At 39.9% G+C, this 25,269-nt stretch overlaps 1 protein-coding gene across 2 annotated transcripts in view; it reads right to left on the bottom strand.

The window, feature by feature from the left end:
* c8orf34 (chromosome 8 open reading frame 34) overlaps positions 1-25,269 on the bottom strand; it is a 118,046-nt gene that overhangs the window by 58,082 nt on the left and 34,695 nt on the right. For both annotated transcript variants that reach the window (XM_004915169.4, XM_002935323.5), the window contains exons 3-7: positions 24,494-24,625; positions 21,049-21,177; positions 19,212-19,240; positions 18,182-18,354; positions 4,039-4,205 (exon numbers count right to left, since the gene is read on the bottom strand). In XM_004915169.4, the coding sequence (XP_004915226.1) occupies positions 4,039-4,205; positions 18,182-18,354; positions 19,212-19,240; positions 21,049-21,177; positions 24,494-24,625 (630 nt within the window). The remainder of the gene's footprint in view (positions 1-4,038; positions 4,206-18,181; positions 18,355-19,211; positions 19,241-21,048; positions 21,178-24,493; positions 24,626-25,269) is intronic.

The raw sequence follows: 25,269 nt of genomic DNA, 5'->3' as shown, positions 1-25,269 counted from the left end.
GCTTTCATCCAACATGCTATGCAGCTTCTATTTTCAATGCATATTTGCTCCAGAAATTGCATGATATAGTCTATATTGCATGATATGGTTTTATCAGTTGTAAATGGCCAAAAGGATCAGTTCAGAGGCACTCGGCAGGTTAAGCAGAAAGCATCTACCTTTACAGAAAGTGTAAATATTTTAGTTAGTCTCCTATTACTGCTGCACGAAACTGTGTGTTACTCCTGAATAAAACAGGCATCGCAGCAGCCTATGCCTTGTTTGTTTTTGCCAGATCTTCAGCAAACTGGGTTTATTTATCCAATTATATGGACAAAAATTAAGCAAAACGGGCAGGCAGAATAAATATTTTAAATGAAAGTGAATGAGCAGCTCACAGCATCTTGTGTCAGTCATTAAAGCAGGGAGACTGGAGACTGCTCACACATAGGTGGTTAATGATATGGGGATGGAACTGGAGAAGTGGCCTTGGGGGTTAAGTCTTGCTGGAAATGCCACACAGCTGATCAGATTCTTGCTCTCTCTGCCAAAGGAATGAACCAGCAGCTAGCCGGTCAACAAGCTATTGTGATTAGCATCAATGAATCAATCACTGGAAATAGCAGTGCTTAACAGACTGCAGAGAGCTGCTTGATATTAAATCAATAAACATATTACATATTTAAGTACTGAATCAATTGCTATGAAAACCCAAAGAAATATAATGTTAAGCAATGACAATGTTAATTACCTGTGAATTATAGGACTCACAGAATTATGTTTGCTGATAGAGAGTGTTATTATAAAAAAGCAACAATGTCCAACTTTAAAGGGCTACTATACCCTTAATTGTTCCTGCTTGTGCTTAGTCCCTAACTGTGTGTGAAGCTCATTAAGCTAAATCAGTAGGGAGTAACTGTAAACCAGTACTTTGTATTGCAGCTCAGTATAGTGTCTATTTCCCCCTGGTCACGACATAATATCATTAAACCATGGCCCACGGTCATTAGCCACACCCAGTTTTTGTAAAGGGTTTTTATACTAAAAGAGAGAAGAGGGTTGGGATGAGACCATCTGCACCAAGAATGCACTGAAATTCTATCCAACAAAGTACATTTTCTTTTTATACATATCCCTATATAAAATGTGATCTGGTGAACTAATGGAGGATTTCCATATACAACCTATGATTTGTGTAAGGGACCTACCCAGAGATTACGTGTAAACCAGTCCCATGCAGAAGAACAACAGGTAAGGATAGAGTGCCAAAACAACTGGCCCCCCGCTTGCTGCTGGGTAGAACCCCAGTCTCAGCTCAGAAAGTCAGTATTATAAGGAACTGTACCTTCTCCAAAGAGAGAAAGAGGGGCTGAGTTTATTATACAGCACAGTGCTCCTTGATCTCGTTATTAATGATTAAAAAGGCTAAGTGCTCTAACAGGACTGTAAATCTTCACTGTTTCTCCAAGTGCTCTTTAGAAAATACAATTAACATTTAATACCAGTCATATATACAAAGCTGGTAGAAATTATTTACTGATACACAATTTAACATACCCTTATTTGACTCTACTCTCATAAAAGAGCTGAAAGCATAGCGGGGAAATGATGTAGAAGGCACTGAATGCCAGCTTCTGCTCAAATAAAACCCCAGCCACCCCAGGCACATTGGAGCCCCGGTAGCCACATCCCATTGTCATGAGTGGCTAGCAGTGATCTCTCCCTATACCTGCTCCTGTGTGCCAAAGGCTGTGACTATACTAAGCAATTGGTTCCAGAACTTTGCCTGCAGCTTACCCTGAGAAGAAGCAGAAGTAATGACAAAATCCATGTATAAAGTGTTGTCAATCAACATGTTGATTCACCATCAGTCAACAGGTCTTTTTAGACCCAAGCCCACGTTTATGCCTTAAGGGCCCACTAAAGCTTCTTGGTTCCACTGTTAATGCAATGGCTACAATGTAGATAGTTCTCTCCTTGACTGGGAAGTGAAATTTTACTATTCTTAATTATTACTCTTCTTGTTTGGTTTGTCCCTTGTCAATTTATTCCAACTACTGCCTGACAAAAGACAGCCATTTAAATTCCATCTTATAAAGATACAGGCAAGAGCTTAAAAGTGAATTTTTGTGAAAGTGCAAATATAATATAAGCTGCTAAATACAAAAAATATATAATCAATGAAAATGTTGGTACTGTTTTTTGTAATAATGAAGTTACTAGTCACTTTCCCCTCTCAGCATCTGTCTCTCTTCATGTAGAAGTCACAGTCATATTTTGGTTGGCAGCCAGGTGACAAGTCTAATACATCCTTTGTTGGGGGGGGGGTTCCCTAGAAATGTTTACTCTTTCAAAATAACCAGAAATACTCACTCTCTAAATGCAGGATTGTGTAAGAGTCCGTTACTGTGTTAGATTGTGTTTGTGCTGTAGTTAGTTATTTGAGTAAGCTGTAACACATCTGCTAGGAAAGGGAGCATTCCACAAAGATGTATTAGATCTACCTGTCAATCAAAATCTGACACTGACTTCAGCATGAAAGAGAGAATATAGAGAGACAGATTACAGAGAAAGGGACAAGGAAGAGTAAATTAAATATATATTTATTGATTATATTTAGAAAGATTCTTATTTCCATTAGATTAGATGAGATATATTAACATATATTGGGCCTGATTCACTAAAGTTTATCGCACGCTTTTTTGCGGTAAAAAAGACGCGAAATTATCACGCGATTCACTACAGCATTACCGCATGCGATAAGTCGCATTTTCGCATGCAGTATTTCTCGCGCTAGTTTTACCGCATACGTTCATTTCCGTGCTGAAAAGAATATGATCGCTTGATTCACTATAACTTTTGCGCGCTAAATATCGCATTCGGCTATGCGAAAATTAACACCTACTACAGGCAGGCGAAAAATTATACAAAAGTACAGTAAATGATTTTTTGCAATAAAATATGGACTTACAGTGTTATTTATTCAAGTATGTGTTTCCCCTAGAGTGACGCAGCCGCCAGTTTGCAGGGAAATGGTCATTTTTAATACAGTAATTTTCTGCAAGTATTGGCGTGTATGGCTAACATGGCGTGCGTTCATTTGCGCGACTATTTATATTTGGCTACAAGTGATGAAATGTTTCGCCAGGCATTCGCAGCGAATTTTTGGACGTGCGTTGAATTTTTTTGCGGCGGATTTTTTCATGCGTTTCGCAAAACAATCCGCCAATGGCAAAACGCCTGAAAAAATTTTCCACGCAAAAATTCACCGCACATACAAAAATTTATACAAGCGTCAAAAAATAATAGTCACAGCAACAATTTTTTTGCCCGCACAACATTTTTGCCGTTTCGTGGATCTTTCGAAAGATTTGCTAATTTTCACTAAAGATAACCAGAACACATTTGCTCATCACTAGTGGCTACTATTTATAAGCATCTACTATTTATATGATACCATTTATATGCTACCATTTATATGTGGCTAATATTTATATACACCATTTATATGCGGTGACAATTTTTATACACTATTTCTAAGCTACCATTCATATGCGGTGACTATTAGCGGGCGTAATTTAGCACATGTACCAGCAAATACCGCATTGAAATAGTCTTTGCGAGTTAAATAACGCATGCAATATCGCGCGTAAAAAAGCGCGAGTATGCTTATAGTGAATCGTGCGAAAAATCGCCAAAATTAAGATGCGGTAAAATTTTTAACGCACGCTATAAATAGCGCACGTTAAATCGCACTTTAGTGAATCAGGCCCAGAATGTTTTGAATAAAGAATGCCATTGACTACTTTGAAGTTCATTTTAAGTTCCCTTTTGCAGGAACCATTTTCCTTACTGCTTAAGGATGCCTGTGAGCCAAGCATGCTTACTAATGTATTGCTCGGCCACGTTAAGTTACAGATAGAGACATTTGCTACAAGAATCACAGAACACATGACCCTGTGTTGGACGTTGGGGACATTATCCCAGCAGCTTAACATGAGACTCTCTGGCTGAACTCCCTGGTCACACCATAAATAAGTAAGGGCACTAATCAGTTACCAAGCAGTTCCATTGCATCATCCTCGTTATCAATGTCTTCTTCTGTGACCGAGGCAGGAGTGCTGTGCACGGAGTCAAACGAGTCTTGCGAGAGCATTGCTGCCAGCAGTTTCTTGTGCTGCTGTTGCTGCTGCTTCAGACCTTTGTTTTTTGGCTCCATCTTCAAACTGCAGAAATAAAGAACTATGAGTAGCTCGCCTGGGACAATGCAATTCAATGAAACAACTCATTCAGGATTGAAAAATTCCATAACACTACATTCTGGCTGCCAGTGGAAAGCAATCTTCTCTCTCCGCTGCCACCAGGTTTAGGTACATCATTACTTAAAGTAACAGGGAAGGAAGGGCATTTTGTCTAGGACACAGGGGAACGCAGTGTACCACATTCTTCTTGCAGTTGCTGAAAGAAAATGACAGCAGGAGCCATCGGACTGCATTTTGGACTAGAACATAGCACTAGAAATTCTGTTTCATCAGTCAACTTTGCAGCTATGGGGAAGGTGTCAAATCATCTCAAACTCACAATGAACTTCGGTATATTATGGTATATTTTATTACTGATCTTACTTTTTAAAATGTCTCCTATTCGGTTATTCACACCACTGCCTGGTGCATAGGGTACATAGGGGCCAAACTACCACATAACAGTCTGAGCTACTGCCCAAAGTTACCTTATTCAAAACCAGCAATGAATAAAACAATAAAACACTACAAATTGTTATAAAATATAATTGTCTAAGTCATATTAAAAGGTTTAAGGTTGAACAGCTTCTACAAGCACTGCAGTCCATGGGGAAGTCTTACTAATCTGGCCACAAACAGGTCAAAACTGCCAGGCCATTTTTTTTTCCAGACTCTGCGATCCAATTCCATTTGAATTGCATTAATATATACTGCTTTATCTGACTGCCAGATGACCAGATAGGGTGCCTAAAAAGTGACCAGACACACCAGAAGGCTCTAACCAGTAATCAAGTCATTCAGCCAGAAGTTCAAAGACAGAATTAGTGATCCAGCTATACAGACAGATGTTAAAATCACAGACAGAATCAGTGACCTCACTGCTTAATTTGGCCATATTTTTGGCAAAATATCATCATAGGACCAGTCCAGAACCAATGATTCTGATTAGCCTTAAAGGGGTTGTTCACCTTTAAATTAATTTCTACTGTGAGATCTTTTTGTTCCGCAGCTCTCCAGTTTGCTATTTCAGCATCCATCTGGTTGGCAGGGTCTTATATACCTTAGCAACTAGGTAGTGGTTTGAATGAAAGACTGGAATATGAATAGGATAGGGACTAAATAGAAAGATAAATAAAAAGTAACAATAACAATAAAATTGTAGCCCCAAAGAGAAATGGGTTTTTGCTGCTGAGCCTTTAAACGGGTGGTTCACCTTCAGGTTAACTTGAAGTGTGTCCCTTGGTGACACGAAATGCATCAGGCTTGGTTCCTTTATATCCATAATGTAAAAGAAATCTGAATTTTTTTTAACCTTTCATATGTCTTCTGGTCTCAACTATTCGCTAGGCAAGATATGTGCCTGTCTGCTTGTGTAATCCCAAACCCACCCATAATGACAGGAATAAAGTTCTGTTTTTTTAGCAATGCCCCCCCCCCCCCCCATGCTTAGGGAAAACATCATTGGTCTATTTGCCTAAATAGTTCCTATGACAGAATAGCAATACATTATATATCTTTGGTCCCATTTATTATGGAATGCCTGGTGATGAATGGGTATTGCTCACATCACTGGAAGTAAAATAATTGACAAGGAAGAAATAGCAATTTAGTGAGCGCCCATGCAGAATGTTCCCTGTGGCAGCAGTTTGATGAAACTAACAGTGCGTCAAGTGGAACCGAGCAATGGTGCCTATTCATCAAGTTAATGAAGTTGGTTGTTTAAGATAATCTAATGTACATGGGTTGGGCACTTCACTTCTGCTTGTCAGGTGGAATTTACTAATGGTAATAACATTATGTGCTGATTAGAACACAGGCATTGCTGGGAGGCTGCATTGTATACAAGGCCAGGCACATAGGCAATGTAGTGAGAGTGAGAAGATTTGATTCTTTACAAACCATTCTTTAGCCAACATGTATGCCTAGGAGCATACTAACATCCCCTGAACATATTGAACACATCTTATTATCTTGTGTGAGAATTATGTAGTAACATGGGCAAGATCTGCCCCAGTCCACTAACAACAACCAGGCAGATTTTTTTTCCATTATACTAGACCTGTAAATGGTATGTGCTGATTGGCTGCTATAGGTTCCTAAGCAGGGCAAACTGTGTGCAAATATAGGTGATATACCATTATGAAAGCAAACAACATTAGGATTTTTCCATTACTATAGTATCTATCCATGCGCAATAGCTCACCTTCCCACTTACCATAATCATATTATATATTACTGCTACCCCTTCACGCGCCAATGAAAATACCTTAAAGAGATACTGACACCAAAAATTTTTTACATCTATCATAACATTTTCTTTGCATTCTATTTATAATTTTGCCTTAAAAGTATTTGCCCTGTGCTTTTTCATTACCTATCTGATCCCCCATGTTCCCCTATGAGGGGGCTGCCGTATTGTGCAGCAGTGGTCCGTTAGCATTAGAAGCTATAACTGACAGGCTGAGAAAGGACAGTCAGGTTGGAAAAACAGTCAGGTTTAGGAACTTCAAGTAACAATTACTTACAAAAGCAGCCCTATCAGCGAAAAACAATCCCTATAGGTAACTTTTAATTTACATTAATATTTTGAAGAGTAGTTTTTTTAGTCTCAGTATCTCTTTAAACCAACTGTATATACCTCCAATACAAGCAGCTTTGGACAAAACTTGGAATGATATTGGAGGAGTAGCCAGTAGTGTAATGGGGGTGACCTCAGGGCATAAAAAGCAATGACTAAAACACCTAAGAAAATGAATGTGAGCTGCCTAAATGACTATCGCCCAGTAGCACTCACCTCCATTGCCATGAAGTGCTTTGAGCGTATAGTCAAGGCTCACATCACATCTTTACTCCCTGCTTCACTTGATTCACTTGATCCACTCCAGTTTGCCTACAGGTCAAATAGATCTACAGACGATGCAATAGCAATTGCACTTCATACTGCCCTCTCCCACCTGGACCAGAGAAACACATACATGCGGATGCTGCTCATTGACTACAGCTCCGCTTTCAACACCATTGTACCATCCAGACTTGTCATGAAACTCCGTGACCTGAACATCGGTTCCTCCCTGTGCAGCTGGATCCTGGACTTCCTGACAAACAGACCTCAGGTGGTTCAGATCGGCAACATCACCTCATCCACACTGACACTTAGCACTGGTGCCCCCCAGGGATGTGTGCTCAGCCCCCTGCTGTACACCCTGTTCACCCACGACTGTACAGCAACACACAGCTCCAATACTATCATCAAATTTGCAGACGACACCACCATCATCGGCTGCATTTCTGATGGAGATGAGTCGGCTTACAGGGCAGAGGTGAGAGCCCTGACATCATGGTGCCGGGACAACAACCTGCTGCTCAACGTCAGCAAAACTAAGGAGCTCATTGTGGATTACAGGAGACTGCAGGGAGGAGGCCATACCCCCATTCACATTGAGGGAGCAGAGGTGGAGAGAGTCAGCTGCTTCAGATTCCTTGGCATCAATATCAGTGAGGATCTGAGTTGGTCTCACCATGTTGGTGTGATCACAAAAGCTGCAAGACAGCGGCTCTTCTTTCTGCGGCGCCTGCGAAGGTTCGGCATGGACTCCAGAATACTCACAAACTTCTATCGATGCACCATTGAGAGTATTCTGTCTGGCTGTATCACCACCTGGTATGGCAGCTGAAATGCCTTGGACCGCAAAGCTCTGCAGAGGGTGGTGAGATCAGCAGAGCGCATCACCAAGACTGAACTGCCGGCCATGCAGGACCTGTACAGACAGCGCTGTAGGAGGAAGATGCAGCGGATCCTCTCTGACCCCAGCCACCCCAGCCACAGACTTTTCACGCTCCTACCATCAGGCAGGCGGTACAGGAGCATCCAGACCCGCACCAGCAGATACAGAGACAGTTTCTACCCACAAGCCATCAGGCTTCTGAACTGCTGACATTCTACCCAAACCAACACACACTCCCCATAACTACTGGACTCTTCCCAGTGTCACTTTAAGCAAAGCCACTTTAAATCCTCACTGCACAATTTCAAATATTGCATTTTATTATTGTAAATACTTGTACCTTTATTGCACACTTTTATTATATTTAATATTTGTATTTTTTTTTTATTATTTATTTTTTATTTTTATTTTTTTTTTGTTTGTTTGTTTGTTTTTTGTTTTGTTTGTCTATGTAAAGTTGGGAGGAACACGGGTCAAAAAAATTTCATTACAGTAATGATGCTTCATTGTTATTTGTATATGACAATAAACTTGAAACTGAAAAAAAAAAAAAACTGAAACCTGATAAAAAGGCCTGCTGTGTTGGGGTCCTTAAAGCTTATATGTAGGAACCCCCAACTTCCAGGTATCTGTCAGGACACTGAAAGGAAAAAAAATCGTAAGAAATAAAAAGTAGTCTGGGTACTTAGTACTTGGGTTAGGCAACGAGTGCCAATGAATAGTTTGTTAGTATAAAGAGCAAAATATATTTGAGGTGACATAGAATAATTCATACAACAGCCAATCATTGTGCAAGATATAGCAAGAGATGTGAGCAGGTTGGCTGCCTGGGTAGTTTAGCACATAAGACCAGAGGGCTTTTTCACAGACAAAAGGCAGACGCAAATGTCACATTTTTCACACTTTGCAATGCACCCTGCCCCACTATAAGCACTTATGGCTGCAGAACGAAGCCCAGTGACCTGTGTTCTTCCCCTTCCCCAAGAATACAGCACTGCCTGCATTCATTTGTGCTATATTCATGTCAATAGGGAACCCCTCTCTGTTCCCCTACATGTTCTATAACTTGTACATCATTCAGACAAGTCACACAGTGCTGCAACTGCACTCTGCCCCTTATGCCAGATTGGCACAAATTGCTGCCCCATTAGTTCTTATTCCAGAAGCACTTTAATCCGAGGTCTTGCTGGACACAAGATTATGGAAATAAGTGGTTGCTGAATGAGAACTAAGGGGATTTTGCACCATCTCTAGCGCTTTCATCTGGGGTCATCGAAAATGACTGAAAGCGGCAAATGGGGTGAAAAGTTTTCTACAGGTCCAGCAAGTAGCATTACTGCATGAATACAGACATCTGGTTGGTTTCTGTAAATTTCTGTAGCTGGATTAAACTTTGCACCTGTTATTAAATCACAAGCGAATCCCCCTGACAGCCTCAAAATAACAGATCATGTGACAAATCATAGTTTAATACAGAACAGGCTTTTGGTAAAAGCTGTTATAAATAAAACATTTTGCTATCTATTTAGCCACTGAAGAAAATATAACATGCCCAGCTGGCAAATAAATTCTCAGCTTTTTCTTTGCATCTGAAGCCACCAATCTCAATAAGATAAGGGTTTAGAAATATACTAACAGTAACATGCCAAAAGCAATGACAGACTCAATAAAGCCTTCATTGCGACACCCCTGGGTACGAGCCACACTGAGTGAGTGACTGATTAAGTTGCTCTGTGTAATCAAAGGCTGGACAGAAGGCTCTGATCCAATCAAACCAACAGAGAATCTCCTCAGCATAAAAGGGAAAGCTATAAACAGGTTTTCTATTGATCCACACTGAGACTGGGTACCGACACATTCTGATCCTTGAATAAATAAAGAAAACAGCATGCTTGTGGTTATGTGGTATTTTTTCTGTCTTTTACTCGGCTATGTACTTAAACAAGGTTTTACCAATCTGACTAACATTGACCTGAATATACAGTGCATTCTAGTTTTTGTTAAAGGGGAACTAAAGACCATCTGAGGTTAGGCTATGAAATACACAACGGGTCGCACAAATTCCCCCATAGTCAGTTGCACATGTAGCCCACTTTTGGTATTTTAGTGCTGCTACCTGCTGTTTACTTATTCTTGGCGCTACAGGAGTCCTGAGCCCCCGCTTACTATGGGGGTTTACAGGGATTTCTCCCCTTAAAGGCGTGCCTCCACCCAGGGATGGTCTTGTGGAACTATAATCCACCCCCTGGGAAACAATCAGGATGCTATGCCCCTCTTGGGACCCACGTACTCCTGGTGTAATGTACCCCCCCTGGGGTTATTCCTTACCAGCTTGGTAGTGGTCCTCTGGGCTTGATAGATATCACAACACAGTAGTATAAGTGAATCAGATGAAACGGTTTATTCAAGGCAGACACCTCTCCAGGAGTGGCATATCAGTCATACACATTGCAGGGCACATCTCCTTAGATCTCATTGAGAACCTTTTCCTGTTGGACTACCCCACGGTACTCACGCCATATGCTCCCCTCTAGGTGCTCTCCCCGGTACTCTCCCCGGTACTCTCAGCAGAGACACTCTCTCATAGAGTTCTCCCCAGTACTCACGCTAGGACGTTACACCACAGGGACCCACACCGGTACTCTCACTAGGCACCCCCAGATCCGGCCTCCTGGACTAGCGGTGACCTTGTCCACCTACCTAGCCACTTGTGGCCCTGCACTCCAGCAGATGTAAAGCTGGGGGATCTTAATCCCACTACCACTCCTGGAGGGGCAATGTCTGCCCATTCTAACCTCTGGTGTCCTACATATCACTCCTGGAGTGATCTATTACAAAACTTCTATCTATTAACTGTGCCAGGGGTGCACACTACCTGCACAGTCCCTGGACTAAAATGTCTGACAGCACATGGCTGCAAACCCTTTATATGGGCCTATGCACCACCCTGTGGCCATAACCCGAACTACAGGTATACTCCCTGTTAACTATTGATAACCTAGTCATCCCAGTGTCCCTGTCCTAGGGGTGTCTGTCCTAAGGGCCCATTTTTGGTAAACCCCTACACACATAAAACCCTATTTATTAAAGGCACTTGCGTTAATATGTGCTCCTTGCACTTGTTGCACTTGTGCGCATAAATGCTGCATTTTTGAAGGAAAAAAAAAGACAAATTGCACTCAGTATTGCATTTTGCTCACTGCACTTGTAAATAACCCCTTGAGTTTTATAAATTCATGAAGGTAGAAAAAAAAGGTAGAGAAAGTTGGCAGTATAGACAAGAAATGGAACAGAAGGAACAAAAGTGAAGAAAACAAGGACAAATGAAGAGAAAGAAGTAGGGAAGAAGACGAGAAGAAGAGAGAGAATTGGTCAGGAAGTAGCATAAAAAAGAGAAAATGGGTTATGGGAAAAATGGTGAAAAGCAAAAGAAAGACGGAAAGAAGGAAACATCAAAGAGAGGTCTAGGAAGAAAAAAGGACAAACGAAATAGAGAATAAAGAGCAAGAAACTGGGGGTAAAAGAAAGAATGTTAGATAAATAAAATCCATACAAAGGGGCATAGAATGAAGGAAAGAAATCATTTGAGAAGGAGAAGAAAATTGGTAATAAGGTTTTCCCTGACAACCCTGATAAACTAGAATTTGGAATAATAGAAACTATATTCCTTTATGCAGTCAATGTATTGGACACACTACGCTTCATAGTACATGTCCTTGGGTCTGATATTGTCGTACTAAGGAGCCTTTACTGCACTTTGCAGATGGGGGGGCAATGATATGCCTTGGGAGGCCACATCTGGCCCACATATCACTGGCTGGACAGTGCTTCTACTAAACGTTGGCAAGTCTTTATCAGTTAAATGTGGCATTAGCTGTTAATTTCACTGGCTGACAAATCAAGGTGAATATCAATTATACTCTAGAATTTTTTATCAGGTACTTTAAATCTTTATGGGGACAATTTAGATTTTTTATGAAATGGGTTCTGAGTATTAATGTCTATATCACTTCCATACATAAAGCAGAACACTATGGGACAGATTTATGAAAACACAAGTTCGAATCCCGAATGGGAAAAATTCGGATTGGAAACAAAAATTTCTGAAGATCGCAAATATCACAAAAATGCTTACGAAAAAATCGTATTAGTCACGATAATATCGTATTGGCGATCCGAAAGTCACAAAATTTTTGTACCGAACGACTGGAAACAGCGGCAAAACCAATCCGATTTTTTCGTGGTAAAAATACAAAAAAGTTGCGCAAGCGTCGAAAAAGTTGTGCGAGGTACGAAAAAGTTGCAGAAAATACGATTGGACCGATCAAACGAACGCTCGGAGCGTTCGTGGATAAGTAAATGTGCCCCTAATAGTAAGACACAAATACATTGCCCATTACTTATACCAGTTGTTGGTGCAGGTACAACCTGTAATGTGATTGTGGGGGGTGTTAAATGCAGCAACTTTTGCCCAAACCAGGCAGTTGAACCTGGCACTGTACTCCCATTCTCGGCAATGCTAGTTTCTCTACTGTCAAAACCATTCACACTGCATACAAATGACATGAAAGTGGCAGGTGATTATCAATTCCTTATATGCAGGAGGAGTCAAAATGCGTATGCGCAAGGGGCCTAAGGGCTTATACACAGAGATTTTACATTTGGCATTTCTACTTTGTTGACAAGATATTGACAGAAGGCAGTTATGGCCCTTGTTCCCTATGGGGCTGTACACACAGAAACATTTGGGCATGTATCAGAAGTATTTATGTCCTTTGTTGCATTGTTTCTGACACTAGCCTGTGCGGTCAGTGAGATGTTCCTCGGAGAGATTTCCTATGATATTTACAGGCTGCCAACATGCTGACATTAACAAAGATGTATAGTAAATTTCAAGGAGAATGCTCAGTATGCCACAAGAATTCTAAAACTACATCAGCTACACTTACCCAAAGATAAGAAACATTTAGTTATGAAATGTGAATAAGCTAAGTGAACACATAGAGGCAAACCGTAGCCTCTCTTACTACAAAAACAAATCCAGATCTCCGGTCAATGCTCCACCACAAGCCAGGAATATAATAATAATATCAGGCTTACGCAGTTTAGTGACTAGCTACATGGAGAACTGGAGGAAAACCCAAGCACTGCCAGTGCAACTACCTGGAAACATATGTACCTATATTTACTCATTATCAATGAGGAACTGGGTAGACAGAGTATGAATAAAAATGTGTATAAATTAAACAACAATGTATATAAATTCCTCACTTGAGAAGCCCTCAGGGGTGCCTGACTGCCTGTGCACACTATCACTAATTGCCACTAGGTCTAGTGAATTATCATCCATTTGCCTGTTATGACATATGATTGTGGTAATTTCAGAATTGTAGAATACATCATTAACCACAACATGAGGTCATTTATCACAGATGCTTCTCAACTGGATCTACAATGTATGAAACATTAGCAGTTACCTAATGTGGCTCAGACTCTGCATTGACATGATATATATAGCTGGTATCAGCAGGGACCGGTACAGTTCCTGCCATTAAAGGGAAATATACTGTTGATGCACCCTTTCAAAATAAGCCTGACTAAATTAGCTCAAGTCAAAGAGGGATATATATTTTCTCTTGAAGAAAAGGGCTGCTGCACACATCACTTTAGCCAATGCAGTCCTCTGAATGTGCCATCAATATCCTTTAATGCAGTGATCCCCAACCAGTGGCTCAGGGGCAACATGTTGCTCCCCAACCCATTGGATGTTGCTCTCAGTGCCCCCAAACCAGGTAGTTATTTTTGAATTCCTGACTTGGGGGCAAGTTTTGGTTGAACAAAAACAAGATTTACTACCAAATAAAGCCCCCTGTAAGCTGATAGTGTGCATAGAGGTTGCCTAATAGCCAATCTTAGCCCTTATTTGGCACCTCCATGAACATAGGCGGATTTTCAATAAGGCTAGGGGAGGCTAAGCCTCCCCAAACCTGCTCTGGCACCCTAAAAATAAAAAAATAAAATAAAAAAACATGGCTCTGTTTCGCGCTGTGCTGCAAATCTGTCCCTGCAAGCTCAGGGTTCTGCTCTAATCAGCTGTGCTCTGATTGGATCTTTCTTCTTGTATATTCTCCAATCAGAGCACAGCTTTCTTGACAGACAGTAAAATTGACCAATCAAGACACAGATGCAGACAGGGATCTGGAAATTTTGCAAACTGCAGAAATGAAGACTTAAAAAAGAAGAATCTGCAGACTGTAAGTTTACCCATGAACCAGCTTTGAACTTTGCTGCAGTTTTCATCCCACAGGTACTATACTGTATATGTTCTAAAGGCTGACCCACTAGCTGGAATTAAATTGTTTTTTGTCATCTGACATTTATAATATCCCCTACCCTAACAGATGGAGAGTAAGTTAATTTTTCCCCCTGACAAAGCTCATTGTGCTTTTATATATTTGTTATGGTTTTTTGCACATTCTATTTTTTTTTTACTTTTGTCATTGTTTTTTTCATTTATAGTAAGTTACAGTGGGGCCAATGCTGTGTATCAGTGCCAGTGTTATAGTGCCAGGGCCTGAATATCTGCCATCAGTACCCACTGCTCCTCATGGCATATAATGTGCTGGTTTTGTATATAAAGACTGTGTCTCGCTGTATATAACGTGCCTGGGATGTCAGTACCTGCTGCCTCTCTCTCTATAAAGCTAACTTAAACACATCTAATGGGGAGGTTCACTTTTAAGTTAACTTGTAGTATATTATAGAATGGCCTATTCCTAGCAACTTTGCAATTGGTCTTCCTAGTTAATTTTATATAGTTGTTGAATAATTTGCCTTTTGCTTATGCCTCTTTCCAGCTTTCAAATGAGGGTCACTGACCAAAAAGTATTGCTCTGTGAAGCTACAGTTTTATTTTTCCATGCAGGCCCCTTAACTATTCATATTCCCATCTCTTGTTTAAACCACTACCTGGTAAATAAGACCCTAGCAACCAGATAGCTGCTGAAATACCAAATGGAGAGCTGCTGAACAAAAAGCTAAATAACCGAAAAACCATTAAAAATAAAAGAGGACCAATTGCAAATTGTCTCAGAATATCAGTGTCTACATCATATTAAAAGTTAATTTAAAGGTGAACTACCCCTTTAACCTAACTGAACACAAATGTATAGAGAACCCCTAACAGAAGAGCACGTATGAATGCTTTTACATCCTAAGCATTTTAGGGTTAAAAAAATCCCCCCCACCCGCACTTTTGCACAGTATCCCTGGGAGTCAGTGGGAACTGCCAGAGGTAGTTGGGAGGTTAATTTTTTACACCAGCAGTGAATCCACTAAGTGTCACATTAGCTGTAGGTCAGTCTGTGTATGGGCCATCTTTAGCCTCCCCAAACAAAAAAGTCATCCTCCGCCTATGTCCATGAACTTTTATGATGCTTGTGTTGCTCTCCAAGTCTTTTTACATTTGAATGTGGCTCACAAGTAAGAAAGTTTGGGGATCCCTGCTTTAACAGTACCAAAAGTGCTGTAAGTACCTTAAAGTACAGCAATTCCATGTATTCACTAAATTCACAGGAATAACAGAGGCAATGCAGCTGGATGCCTCTAGAAAAATAAATGGTCAAATATGGATAAAATCAAAATGCATGGCCTGTATACCAGTGAGCGACAAAGAACCGCATAATACAGTCTCATTTCATACATTAGTAGGATCAGATGCAAATAGGATGAGTTATAAATATTTCATGATATTTCGTAATTTGTTTTGTTTTTCAAACTCTGCTTACTCCTCTCGTACTGGTGGAATTAATGGGGTTGTTAGAAGAAATTTCCCATTATATCTTCAGTACAGGTTTTGATTAAACCAGATAAGTGAAGGCTGTCTCCTGGTGCCGAGTTTTAATTAAACTGGATGCAAAATCTGGGCACCTTCCTTCATATCAGCGCGGCGGCGGGACCAGATCGTGCTTTGTGTTAATGACAGCAATATATTTGGTTGCTTCTTTTAAAAGCAGACAATATGTATTTTGCAAAGCCTTAAACAGCAGCCTCTTTTATTGCTACTACCCTACCTGGAGTTGTAATATGTGCCGTCTATGTTTCTATTATGTGACATATGTGTGACTTGTAGTACAGGTGTGCAATCCCTTATTCGGAAACCTGATACAGTTAAAGGATCCCATTATGCAGAAAGTTCCGAATTATGGAAAGGCCATCTCCCATAGACTCCATTTTAAACAAATGATTCTAATTTTTAGAATTTTTATTTCGCTGCAATAATAAAACAGTACCTTGTACTCGATCCCAACTAAGATATAATTATTAATTATTAATTAAAAAAACAATAAAAAACAATCCTATTGGGTTTATTAAATGTTTAAATGATTTTTAGTAAACTTAAAGCATGGAGATCCAAACTACAAAAAGACCCCTTATTCGGAACACCCCAGGTCCCAGTCATTCTGGATAACAGATCCCATACCTGTATCCAGAATGCTCAGAATTACAGGAAGGCTGTCTTCCACAGACTCCATTTTAAACAAATATCTAGAAAAAAATAATTTTTTTAAATTCCTTTCCTCTGTAATAATAAAACAGTATTTTAGATGGCTATGAGTTCCATAGAATGCTCTGACTTACCAAAAGGTCACCTCTCACAGACTCCATTTGAATCAAATAATTCAGATTTTGTAAAATGATTTCCCTTTTCTATGTAATAATAAAACAGTACCTTGTACTTGATCCCAACTAACATATAACTAATCCTTACTGGATGTGAAACAATTCTGTGTTTAATGTTTAAATGATTTATCAGACTTTTTTTATCAGACCTCGGGTCTCAAGCATTCTGGATAACAGATCCCATACCTGTACTTGATAGTAACTAAGCAGCATATTAATGTACGCGCTGCGTACATAAGTAGCGCTTTATAAATAAAGATATAAATAAAGATATACATACATACATACATCATTGATTTATTTAATGTTTAAATGTTTTAATGGACTTAAAGTGATACTGACATGAAAAAACTACTTTTAAAAATATGAATCTACATAAATAGTTACCTATAGGTCATGTTAATAATTTTTCGCTGATAGGGCTGCTTTTGTAAGTAATTGTTACCTGAAGTTCCTAAACCCGACTGTTTTGCCAACCTGACTGTCCCTTCTCAGCCTGTCAGTTATAGCTTCTAATGCTAACGGCCTCCTGCTGCACAAATATGGCAGCCCCCTCATAGAGGAACGTGGGGCATGAGAAAGGTAATGTAACGGCATTGGGCAAATATTTTTATGGCAAAATTATAGCAGCATTATAACAGCATGCATAGACAAAGTTATGATAGATGTAAAAAAGGTTTTATTTCTGGTGTCAGTATCTCTTTAAGGTATGAAAAGCTAAAAACCTTTCCCAGAAGACCCCAGGCCCCAAGCATTTTTGATAATAGCCCCTATACCTTTACTACTTTCTCCCTTCATAGGATGCAAGTCTAATGCACAGGATGTCATACAAATGCAAGGTACATCTTTTAGGCCTGACAAAACAATCAGAGCTTCAAACTGAATATGCTGCAGATACAATACCACTCGACGATGGCACTTACTCTTTATAAATCAAATGATCGAATCTACAGAATATTTTCTTTCATAGAAAGGTTACACTGCACAGCAAAATGCCTATTCATATGAAAATTCTTCTCATATATTTTTATAAGCATTTATATTTCCTATTAGCAGAATACAACAGAATATAAGAAATAAATGCAAATTCTAAGAAAGATGGCTATGAAATATATCACAATCTCCTCTTGTATTAATCGCTTAATAATGTTATAAAACATGACGTACTTATGCTGTTCCATTCATTACAAACCAAACCAATAGCTCTTTAACAAATTAAACCCTATTTATACAAACTGTGTATTGAAAAACTAACAAGACAAGTTCTTCTTCTATGCGTCTTTTATTAAAAATAGGTAATATAATAACAGTTGCAACATTTTCTCTAAGCCTGGTAATTCATAGAAAATACCAAAGGTTTTTTCAATGCTGATTGGTAGATATTGGTTACTATACTTGACCGCATTATTACATTACCCCTCTTGTGTATACCATTGATTCATAAATGCTGTTGTTTTGCTAATAATATATTACTTAACAAAAAAATGATTAGTATTCATTACCTGGAATAAACATTAAGGAATAGACAATGACACTACTACATCTTCTACCTACCTTCCTGCTGGGCTGCTGCTGCCCTCATCTCCCTCCCGTGGTTCACCTTTAGTTCTTGGAACTGGAGGCTGGATCATTTCAGCAGCCAATGGGTCAGGGTCATTGTCTTCACGTCTAACCCATTCCCCAATTACACAAGGTTTTAATAATGATGAGTTAAAGGCCCTTGTGTCCTAGATAAAGAAAAAAATGAATCAAGTCAGATTTGGAGAGTAGTAATGGGGTCTCCAAAAAAATAAAAAAGTCAGGCCAAATGTAAAGAACTACTTGGGGGCCAAATTAAGTTGGTAACACTAAAGGTGGCCATACATGTAAAGATCCGCTCACCTGGCGAGGTCGCCAACCGAGCGAATCTTCTCACGATATCCCCACCTATGGGTGGGTGATATCAGGGGGATTTAGGCTAATTCGGTCGTTTGGCACTGGGGTCAAACGATCAAATTATAACGGCTGTAATGGGCACTGTCGGTTCGGGGACCGCATCAGACTGAATTTTTTAACCTGCCCGATCGATATCTGGGCGATTTCAGGCCAGTCGTTGTCGGACAGTCATTGTTGCCCCTACATGGGCCAATAAGCTGCTGAATCGGTCCAAGGGACCAATATCAGCAGCTACAATCGGACCGTGTATGGCCACCTTAAGTCTGGGCTTTGTTGATTCTAAAAGGGTTAAAGCACAACAAGCTGGAGGGATAGCTTCATTAAATATATCACAATTACTCAATATACATGAAATTGCTTAAATTTACTGTATTCAAATTCAAAAACTTTACTGTTAAATAAAATAATTTTGAGATTAAATTGAGAAACATGGTAGAATATTGACCCCTATGGCAGCTTTCCAAAGAGAGGCCCTTTTCCATTTAATAGACTCTGTTGGGAGGGAGCAGGAAGGGGGCAATGGAGGGCAGTCTATGGGAGCTTTTGTTTAGTGCAATTTGATAGGTCACATGTGTGGGTGACTTGTTGGGTAGCCCAAAACCACAGGCCAGGGTTTTCACATCATTCAAAGTAAGTTTAGCAATGTTACCTGTTCTAGTTCATCTGAGACAGCAATACCTAGGAATAAAGGGATACAATACAATTAAAATATAAGTATATGGCAGATATACACACAAAACTATATATAAATTAGAAGGTTGTTGGCAGTTAGCCATCAGACTAGGCACAAGTCCAGCTCTGTATCAAATACTGAAGAATGTTGTTCTTTTAATAAACAACATTCTGCAGCATTGCCATTAGGAGAAAGCATTGTTATTTCAAGGTGCAAATGCTCCTCTTCTTCTTGACTAACTGGTGTGTAGAACAGGAAGGCACAATCAAATGTAAAAGCATGCAAAAAATGATGTATGTGCCATTTATAGGCTGTTATTGGCTATTTGGTAGCCCCTATATGGACTGGCAGCCTACAGGAGGTTCTGCTTGGCAGTACACGTGGGTTTATGCAACCAAAGCTTGCCCCAAGCCAGGAATTCAAAAATAAACACCTGCTTTGAGGCCACTGGGAGCAACAGCCAAGGGGTTGGGGAGTAACATGTTGTCCCTGAGTCACTAGTTAGGGATCACTAAGGACAATGGCATATGGGAGAAAAGATGGGAGGAAATAGCAGAGACTTTTAAGAAATCTTTGTAGTCAGCGGGTAATGCTCAACAGCAATTCAGTGTGTAGCTCAATGAGTAGCCCTCCAATTATGACTCTTCATACTGAGTGTTCCTAGCCAATCTGCAGCCTGAAACAAAGTTAACCATCTGCCTTTGGCCATCTGTATTTATTACATATAGATACCCCCAATAGAATGTTTGATTTTAAAGAGGTGACCAGTAAATTCTATGTGCTGATTGGTTGCTATGGGTTACTGCCCCTGGGATAAGTTAGTGCCTTTTATTACATATGGTGTTATACCTTTTGAAGGCATATTGCTCAATGAATCCACAGGTCATTTTTTTTACGTATTTTTATAACAACTAAATATATTAGGACTTTGGCACCCTAGATTTGAAAATTTAGTGGAATAACTTGCAAATTGCAATTAATCTTAGAAATATTAAATCATCATATTTAGTCACAAAGAAAGTTTTGTACGTATTGCACTAGTTTTGCTTTTGTTTTTCTCTAATTCCATGCGCTTCCATCAACACGATTACACACATCATATATCATAGATGTACTTAAGAAAGCAAATTTGCCTTTGTTCTGTTTAAGCTGTAGGTGTATACTCTCTGCATAAAATAAAAGGTGTGCTAATAATTTATTGCTTCACTAGAATACACAGACCAGTACATGTAACGATGATTTCAAATGGGGCAGAGAAAATGAAATTCTTCCAATCATTTTAATAGAAATGTTATATATTGACTGTTTCATAGATTGCATTGGCTTTTGGGAGTTGTAGTACGATAGTAGATGCGGTTTGGGCACCCCGTCTCTACTGCACGGTTACAGTAAATCACGAAGCAAGAATATTTGCATTAAGGGGCCCTGTTGACCAAAAATGCCAGCCTTTTATTAGGTTTTATAAGTGTGAGCTCTAGATACATGGAGTTTTAAAAGGTCAGTAGGGTTTGTACAAAATTTTAGGCCTATTGTTTAAATCAGGAAAAATCTATTGTGTTTGTTTCTTAAACAAGGAAACTGAAGCTACTCCATGCTTGTTCCTTGCAAGGTAGATAATAAGATGAGTTTTTTTTACTAGGAGTGCAGAGAGAATATCTAAGCTCTTATGGATTTTTCATAATTAAAACAGTAAGCAAAAAGTATGCCCAGCGCAAGCCCTATTGCACTCATGTTAAACAAGGGTGTATACCGCACCTTTAAGAGATTTTATGCTAGTCAGGGGAAACTAGTGTAAAGGGATCTTCATACTTACTGCGGGACAGGTTCTCCAGTGCTTTGCCCAACTTCTTACTTTCTTGAAGGATGTGGTTTAACTCATCAAAATCACGACTTTCCGGTTTTGTTCGCCAGTCCCAATTTGGGTGCTCAATTGACCTTGGTACTAGAATGACAAAAAGAGATTGGAGACTATAATAACTTGCAATTGTATTGTGTCAATATAAAACTGCCCGACATAGATGGATGAACACTTCTATTTTATCTCATTATTTCCTGTTGCATTTTTCCCCTGCATCTTTTTTTAATCTGATTAAACTTGCTTACCTTCCGGAACACTGTTTGCTAAAGAAACAAATTTACCAGCATTTAGCAGTGTGCTCACACTGTGTTCTCTTCTATAAATATTTCATCAAGCGAATAAGCCGGCAACATGATAATCACAGAGGAAACATCTCTCCTGCATAACTAATTCATCTGCAGGAAGTTTCAAGCAGGAGCCAAGTGGCAGAATCTGGCCTGCAGAATTCTAGGGATTGAAAGTAAAACTCTTTGTTAACAAGGTAACACTATATTCAGCAGACTGGAAGCGCCATATTGTGTGCTGCTGCATGGATTCACTATTATTGGGTTTCTTGTGCAATACAGTGTCTGTAAATGCTGGCATTTGGATGATATTATTGTAGGGGTGGGGGGGGCGAGGTCTTCAGAGGACATGTCTCGGCTGTGGCTAAGGTGGCCACAGACGTGGCGATCCGTCAGGGCTGAAACAGCAGATAAGGAGGTAGAAACAATAGGATTTCTACCTCCTTCTGCCGATTCAGCACTGACGGCAGATTTTGGTCAGGCGCCTTCTATGGTCGACTCACCGACATGCCATACACGCACCGAATGTCGTACGAAACGAGGTTTCGTACGATGGTATCGGTGCGTGTATGGCCAGCTTAAGTTTGGCTGGATGTTTCACGATGTTGTCTCAGGATGCCATACTGTCATATTCTTTGCAAATAACACGTGGGACCACCCGGTTACTGGACAAAGGAAAAAACAAACTTTCCTCTGCTGTAACTGATCACACTCATTACTTAGACAGTGATAAAGTGGGTGCATGGAAGGCAACACAGGCAGTGCTCCCTGTCATCTCCTGCCTTTCCATTTCCCTGAAGATCAGAGCAGGTTCTATTAAAAGTGAAATTTTATTTAGTTTATAGTAAGACCTGGTTTTTTTTTACGCCAGTTGAGGCAGCCAGGATAGGCAACTTAAGCATGCAATCCACAGACCCTCAGGCAGAGGTGAAATCAAAACAGCATTATTGCACATATTAATATTATAGTTTATTATAATTACTGTATATTGTATAGCAATTGGATATTTATTACTATTGCTTTGATTTCAACCCAGCCTGTGGAGCACGTGACCAAGTTTTGGCCGACTGGATTCTTCCCTTGCTGAGGGTTCAGGATGCGGCACCCGGATCACTGATCAGGAGTGGTGAATGACCCATACTGCACATACTTCACTGATTGTTTTGAGGGAAGGGGTCAGGACATGGACCTAATTTGTGATTTGGAGAGCACAGGGTAATTGAAGCACTTCTTTATGAATCAATTTGATTTAAATTAAAGCTTGAATGTAAATATTTATATGTATAAAATAAGTGCCAAGCTTTAGAGCACCCAAATAATGGGCACTCTAAGAAGAAAAATTTGGGGGGTGGCCTTCCCATAATTCCAAGCTTTCTGGATAAAAGTTTTCTAGATAACGGATCCAATACTTGTATAGACATGGCTTACTGGGAGTCATTTATGAAAGTATCCCCCTGACATCACATCTGTTGCTCATATTAAAGGAGACATATCCTATAAAAATTAAGAATGTACCAGTGAATTATACTCCTCTAAATATAGAAGGATTGTGCTTAAAAAAATTGTGTTTTGGACTGATTTATTTAGAAATTCCACTAAAACCCCACTAGCCCCGTCCATCTGTTCCATTTCCTGCTGGCTGAATTCTCTGGATGTGCAGGGCAGCCGGCAGCACTCCATACACTGCACTGTAGGACAGGAACCAATCAGCAGCTAGGTTGGCCTGATAGGGAATTGAAGTCTGTCTTTGCCTGTGTGAGTTCAAGGCTGTGATTGGCTCTCCCACTCCTACTGTGCTTCTGGTGGGGACCGTTAGGACACGCCCACTCTTTATTTCAAACACGGACAGAGAACTGATAGAATCTATAGGGTGCTCCAATAAAGGGGCCATTTTTACAGATAGGATTAATTTTAAGCCCAAAGGGAAACCAGCACCGTATATTATTCACAATTGCCTACAAAATTAGGGTTTTCCCCATTTATCCAATATGTCTCCTTTAAACTGACTGGCAGGAGTACCAGTGATGGGATTATTACGTGCACATATTGTGGCCTGCATGAATGTCGCACAGTAGACTGATAATTCTAATTCTAATAATAATTTTGTTTTTAATGTATTAAATGTGGATCTTCTATTTTCATAAATTGACTGTATCATTTCATCAGTTGGGGGGTGACAGCCTTTAAGTTTGGTTAGGTAGCACTTGGGAAATTACCTGTTTGGTCTAGATGAAAATCATGCCAGATCATTTGCAATTAATTGCTAGTTGGCCATATACTTAAGGTGGCCATACAAGGACAGATTTCAGCTGCCATTTTTGGTCCTTAAAACCAACTCTGCAGCTTATCTGCCCATGTATGGGGCCCTCTGACAGGTCTCCCCAACCTATATCTGACTGAAAAATGGCCATATGTCGATCAGACAGGCTTGATTTTCCGTTGAACGGGGGATGTGGTCCTCGCTCTAACTTTTGCTATCCCCTTCATAGCTATGCAATCATTTGGCCCTAGGGTATTGCCATAGGAGCAAATCTTACTGTGTATGGCCACCTTTATATGACCATTTAAAAAACAAATGATTGTAAGATCAATTGTTTGGCAGAGAAAATAATAAAGAACAACATCTCAAACATAAAACCGATTCTTAAAAATACTGGTCAGCTGACCACCTATGCATATTATCATCAGGTTAACTATGCACTTATATATATCATTGTATATTTCAGGCAAACTAACCAAAATAACAAGCCTAACCAGTGACGGACAGCATCCATCCAGTATCCAGAAGCTAAACATAATAAATTGGGGATTGATATACCGGATATACCAGAATATACATATCTCTTTAAGTCCGAGCACACCCTAACATAACTGTCTCTCTAGCAGTGGCAAGGAATGAAGTGTAGGAGCTCTTAATTCCCCTCAGCATATCATGTCAGTTCCTCATATATCCTCTAATAATGATATATAATCACGCTGCTCAAGTGCATGGTAAAAAGAGAGATACAGAAAAGTCGGTCATTAATCTTTGTTCTGCTACAGAAAATGTCCTTTTAAGACAAATTACAAGAACACAAGATAAAACACTGCTCTTTAGTTCCCCCGCTGATACTTACAAGACTTGGATTCAGGGGATGTTGGGGAAATGTTACACACTGCAAGGTCGCTCTTTGACTTTTTGGGCTTCTTTGCATTGACTTGCCAGGGCTTATCATAATTCCTGCAGTCTCGTCTTGTTCCTTTATTTTCTGCAAAAAACAAATAAAATGACACATTGCCATAGATATAAATTGCAGCTCCCAGAAGCAGGGCCTGGCAGGACTAGTCCTTGTCATACATTATCATCCCTTATTATACACTATATGCCATTGCTCCCATCTCCTGCACCCAAAACCCCCAGAATGAATGAGAACCACAAATAAATCTTGATGGTAAGCTGTATAGGTTCTGGGCTCCCTCAGCACCTGGGGAACTGGGAAATAGAATTGTTTTCACAAACAAATACCAAACTTGCTCCTCAGTTATGACCCTACTGGGTCCTGAAGCAGCTGCAGAGACTGTACCCTATATTGTTTCCCTCCTGTCTAGAGCATACAGTGGATCTACAAGCCTACTTGTACTTGCTGATACTGTATATCTCCTTTGTCTTTAATTCATTTTATGATGTAATTCTTACCATGGTCTAAATCAGTTAACCTATAACCAGTAGCTCGAGAGCAACATGCTGCTCACCAACCCCTTATATGTTGCTCCTAGTGGCCTCAAAGCAGGTTATAACGTTTGGATTCCTGGCTGAGGCAAGTTTTGTTGCATAAAAACACAGGTACTGAAAAAGAAACTTCTGTAGGGTGTCCACACATGGACTATCAAAAAGCCAAACCTATATTGGCAC

The sequence above is a fragment of the Xenopus tropicalis genome, chromosome 6 (assembly GCF_000004195.4).
Source record: "Xenopus tropicalis strain Nigerian chromosome 6, UCB_Xtro_10.0, whole genome shotgun sequence".
Lineage (NCBI taxonomy): Eukaryota > Metazoa > Chordata > Amphibia > Anura > Pipidae > Xenopus > Xenopus tropicalis.
The sequence above is the reverse complement of the archived record's forward strand: the minus strand, read 5'-3'. Positions and strand labels throughout refer to the sequence as shown.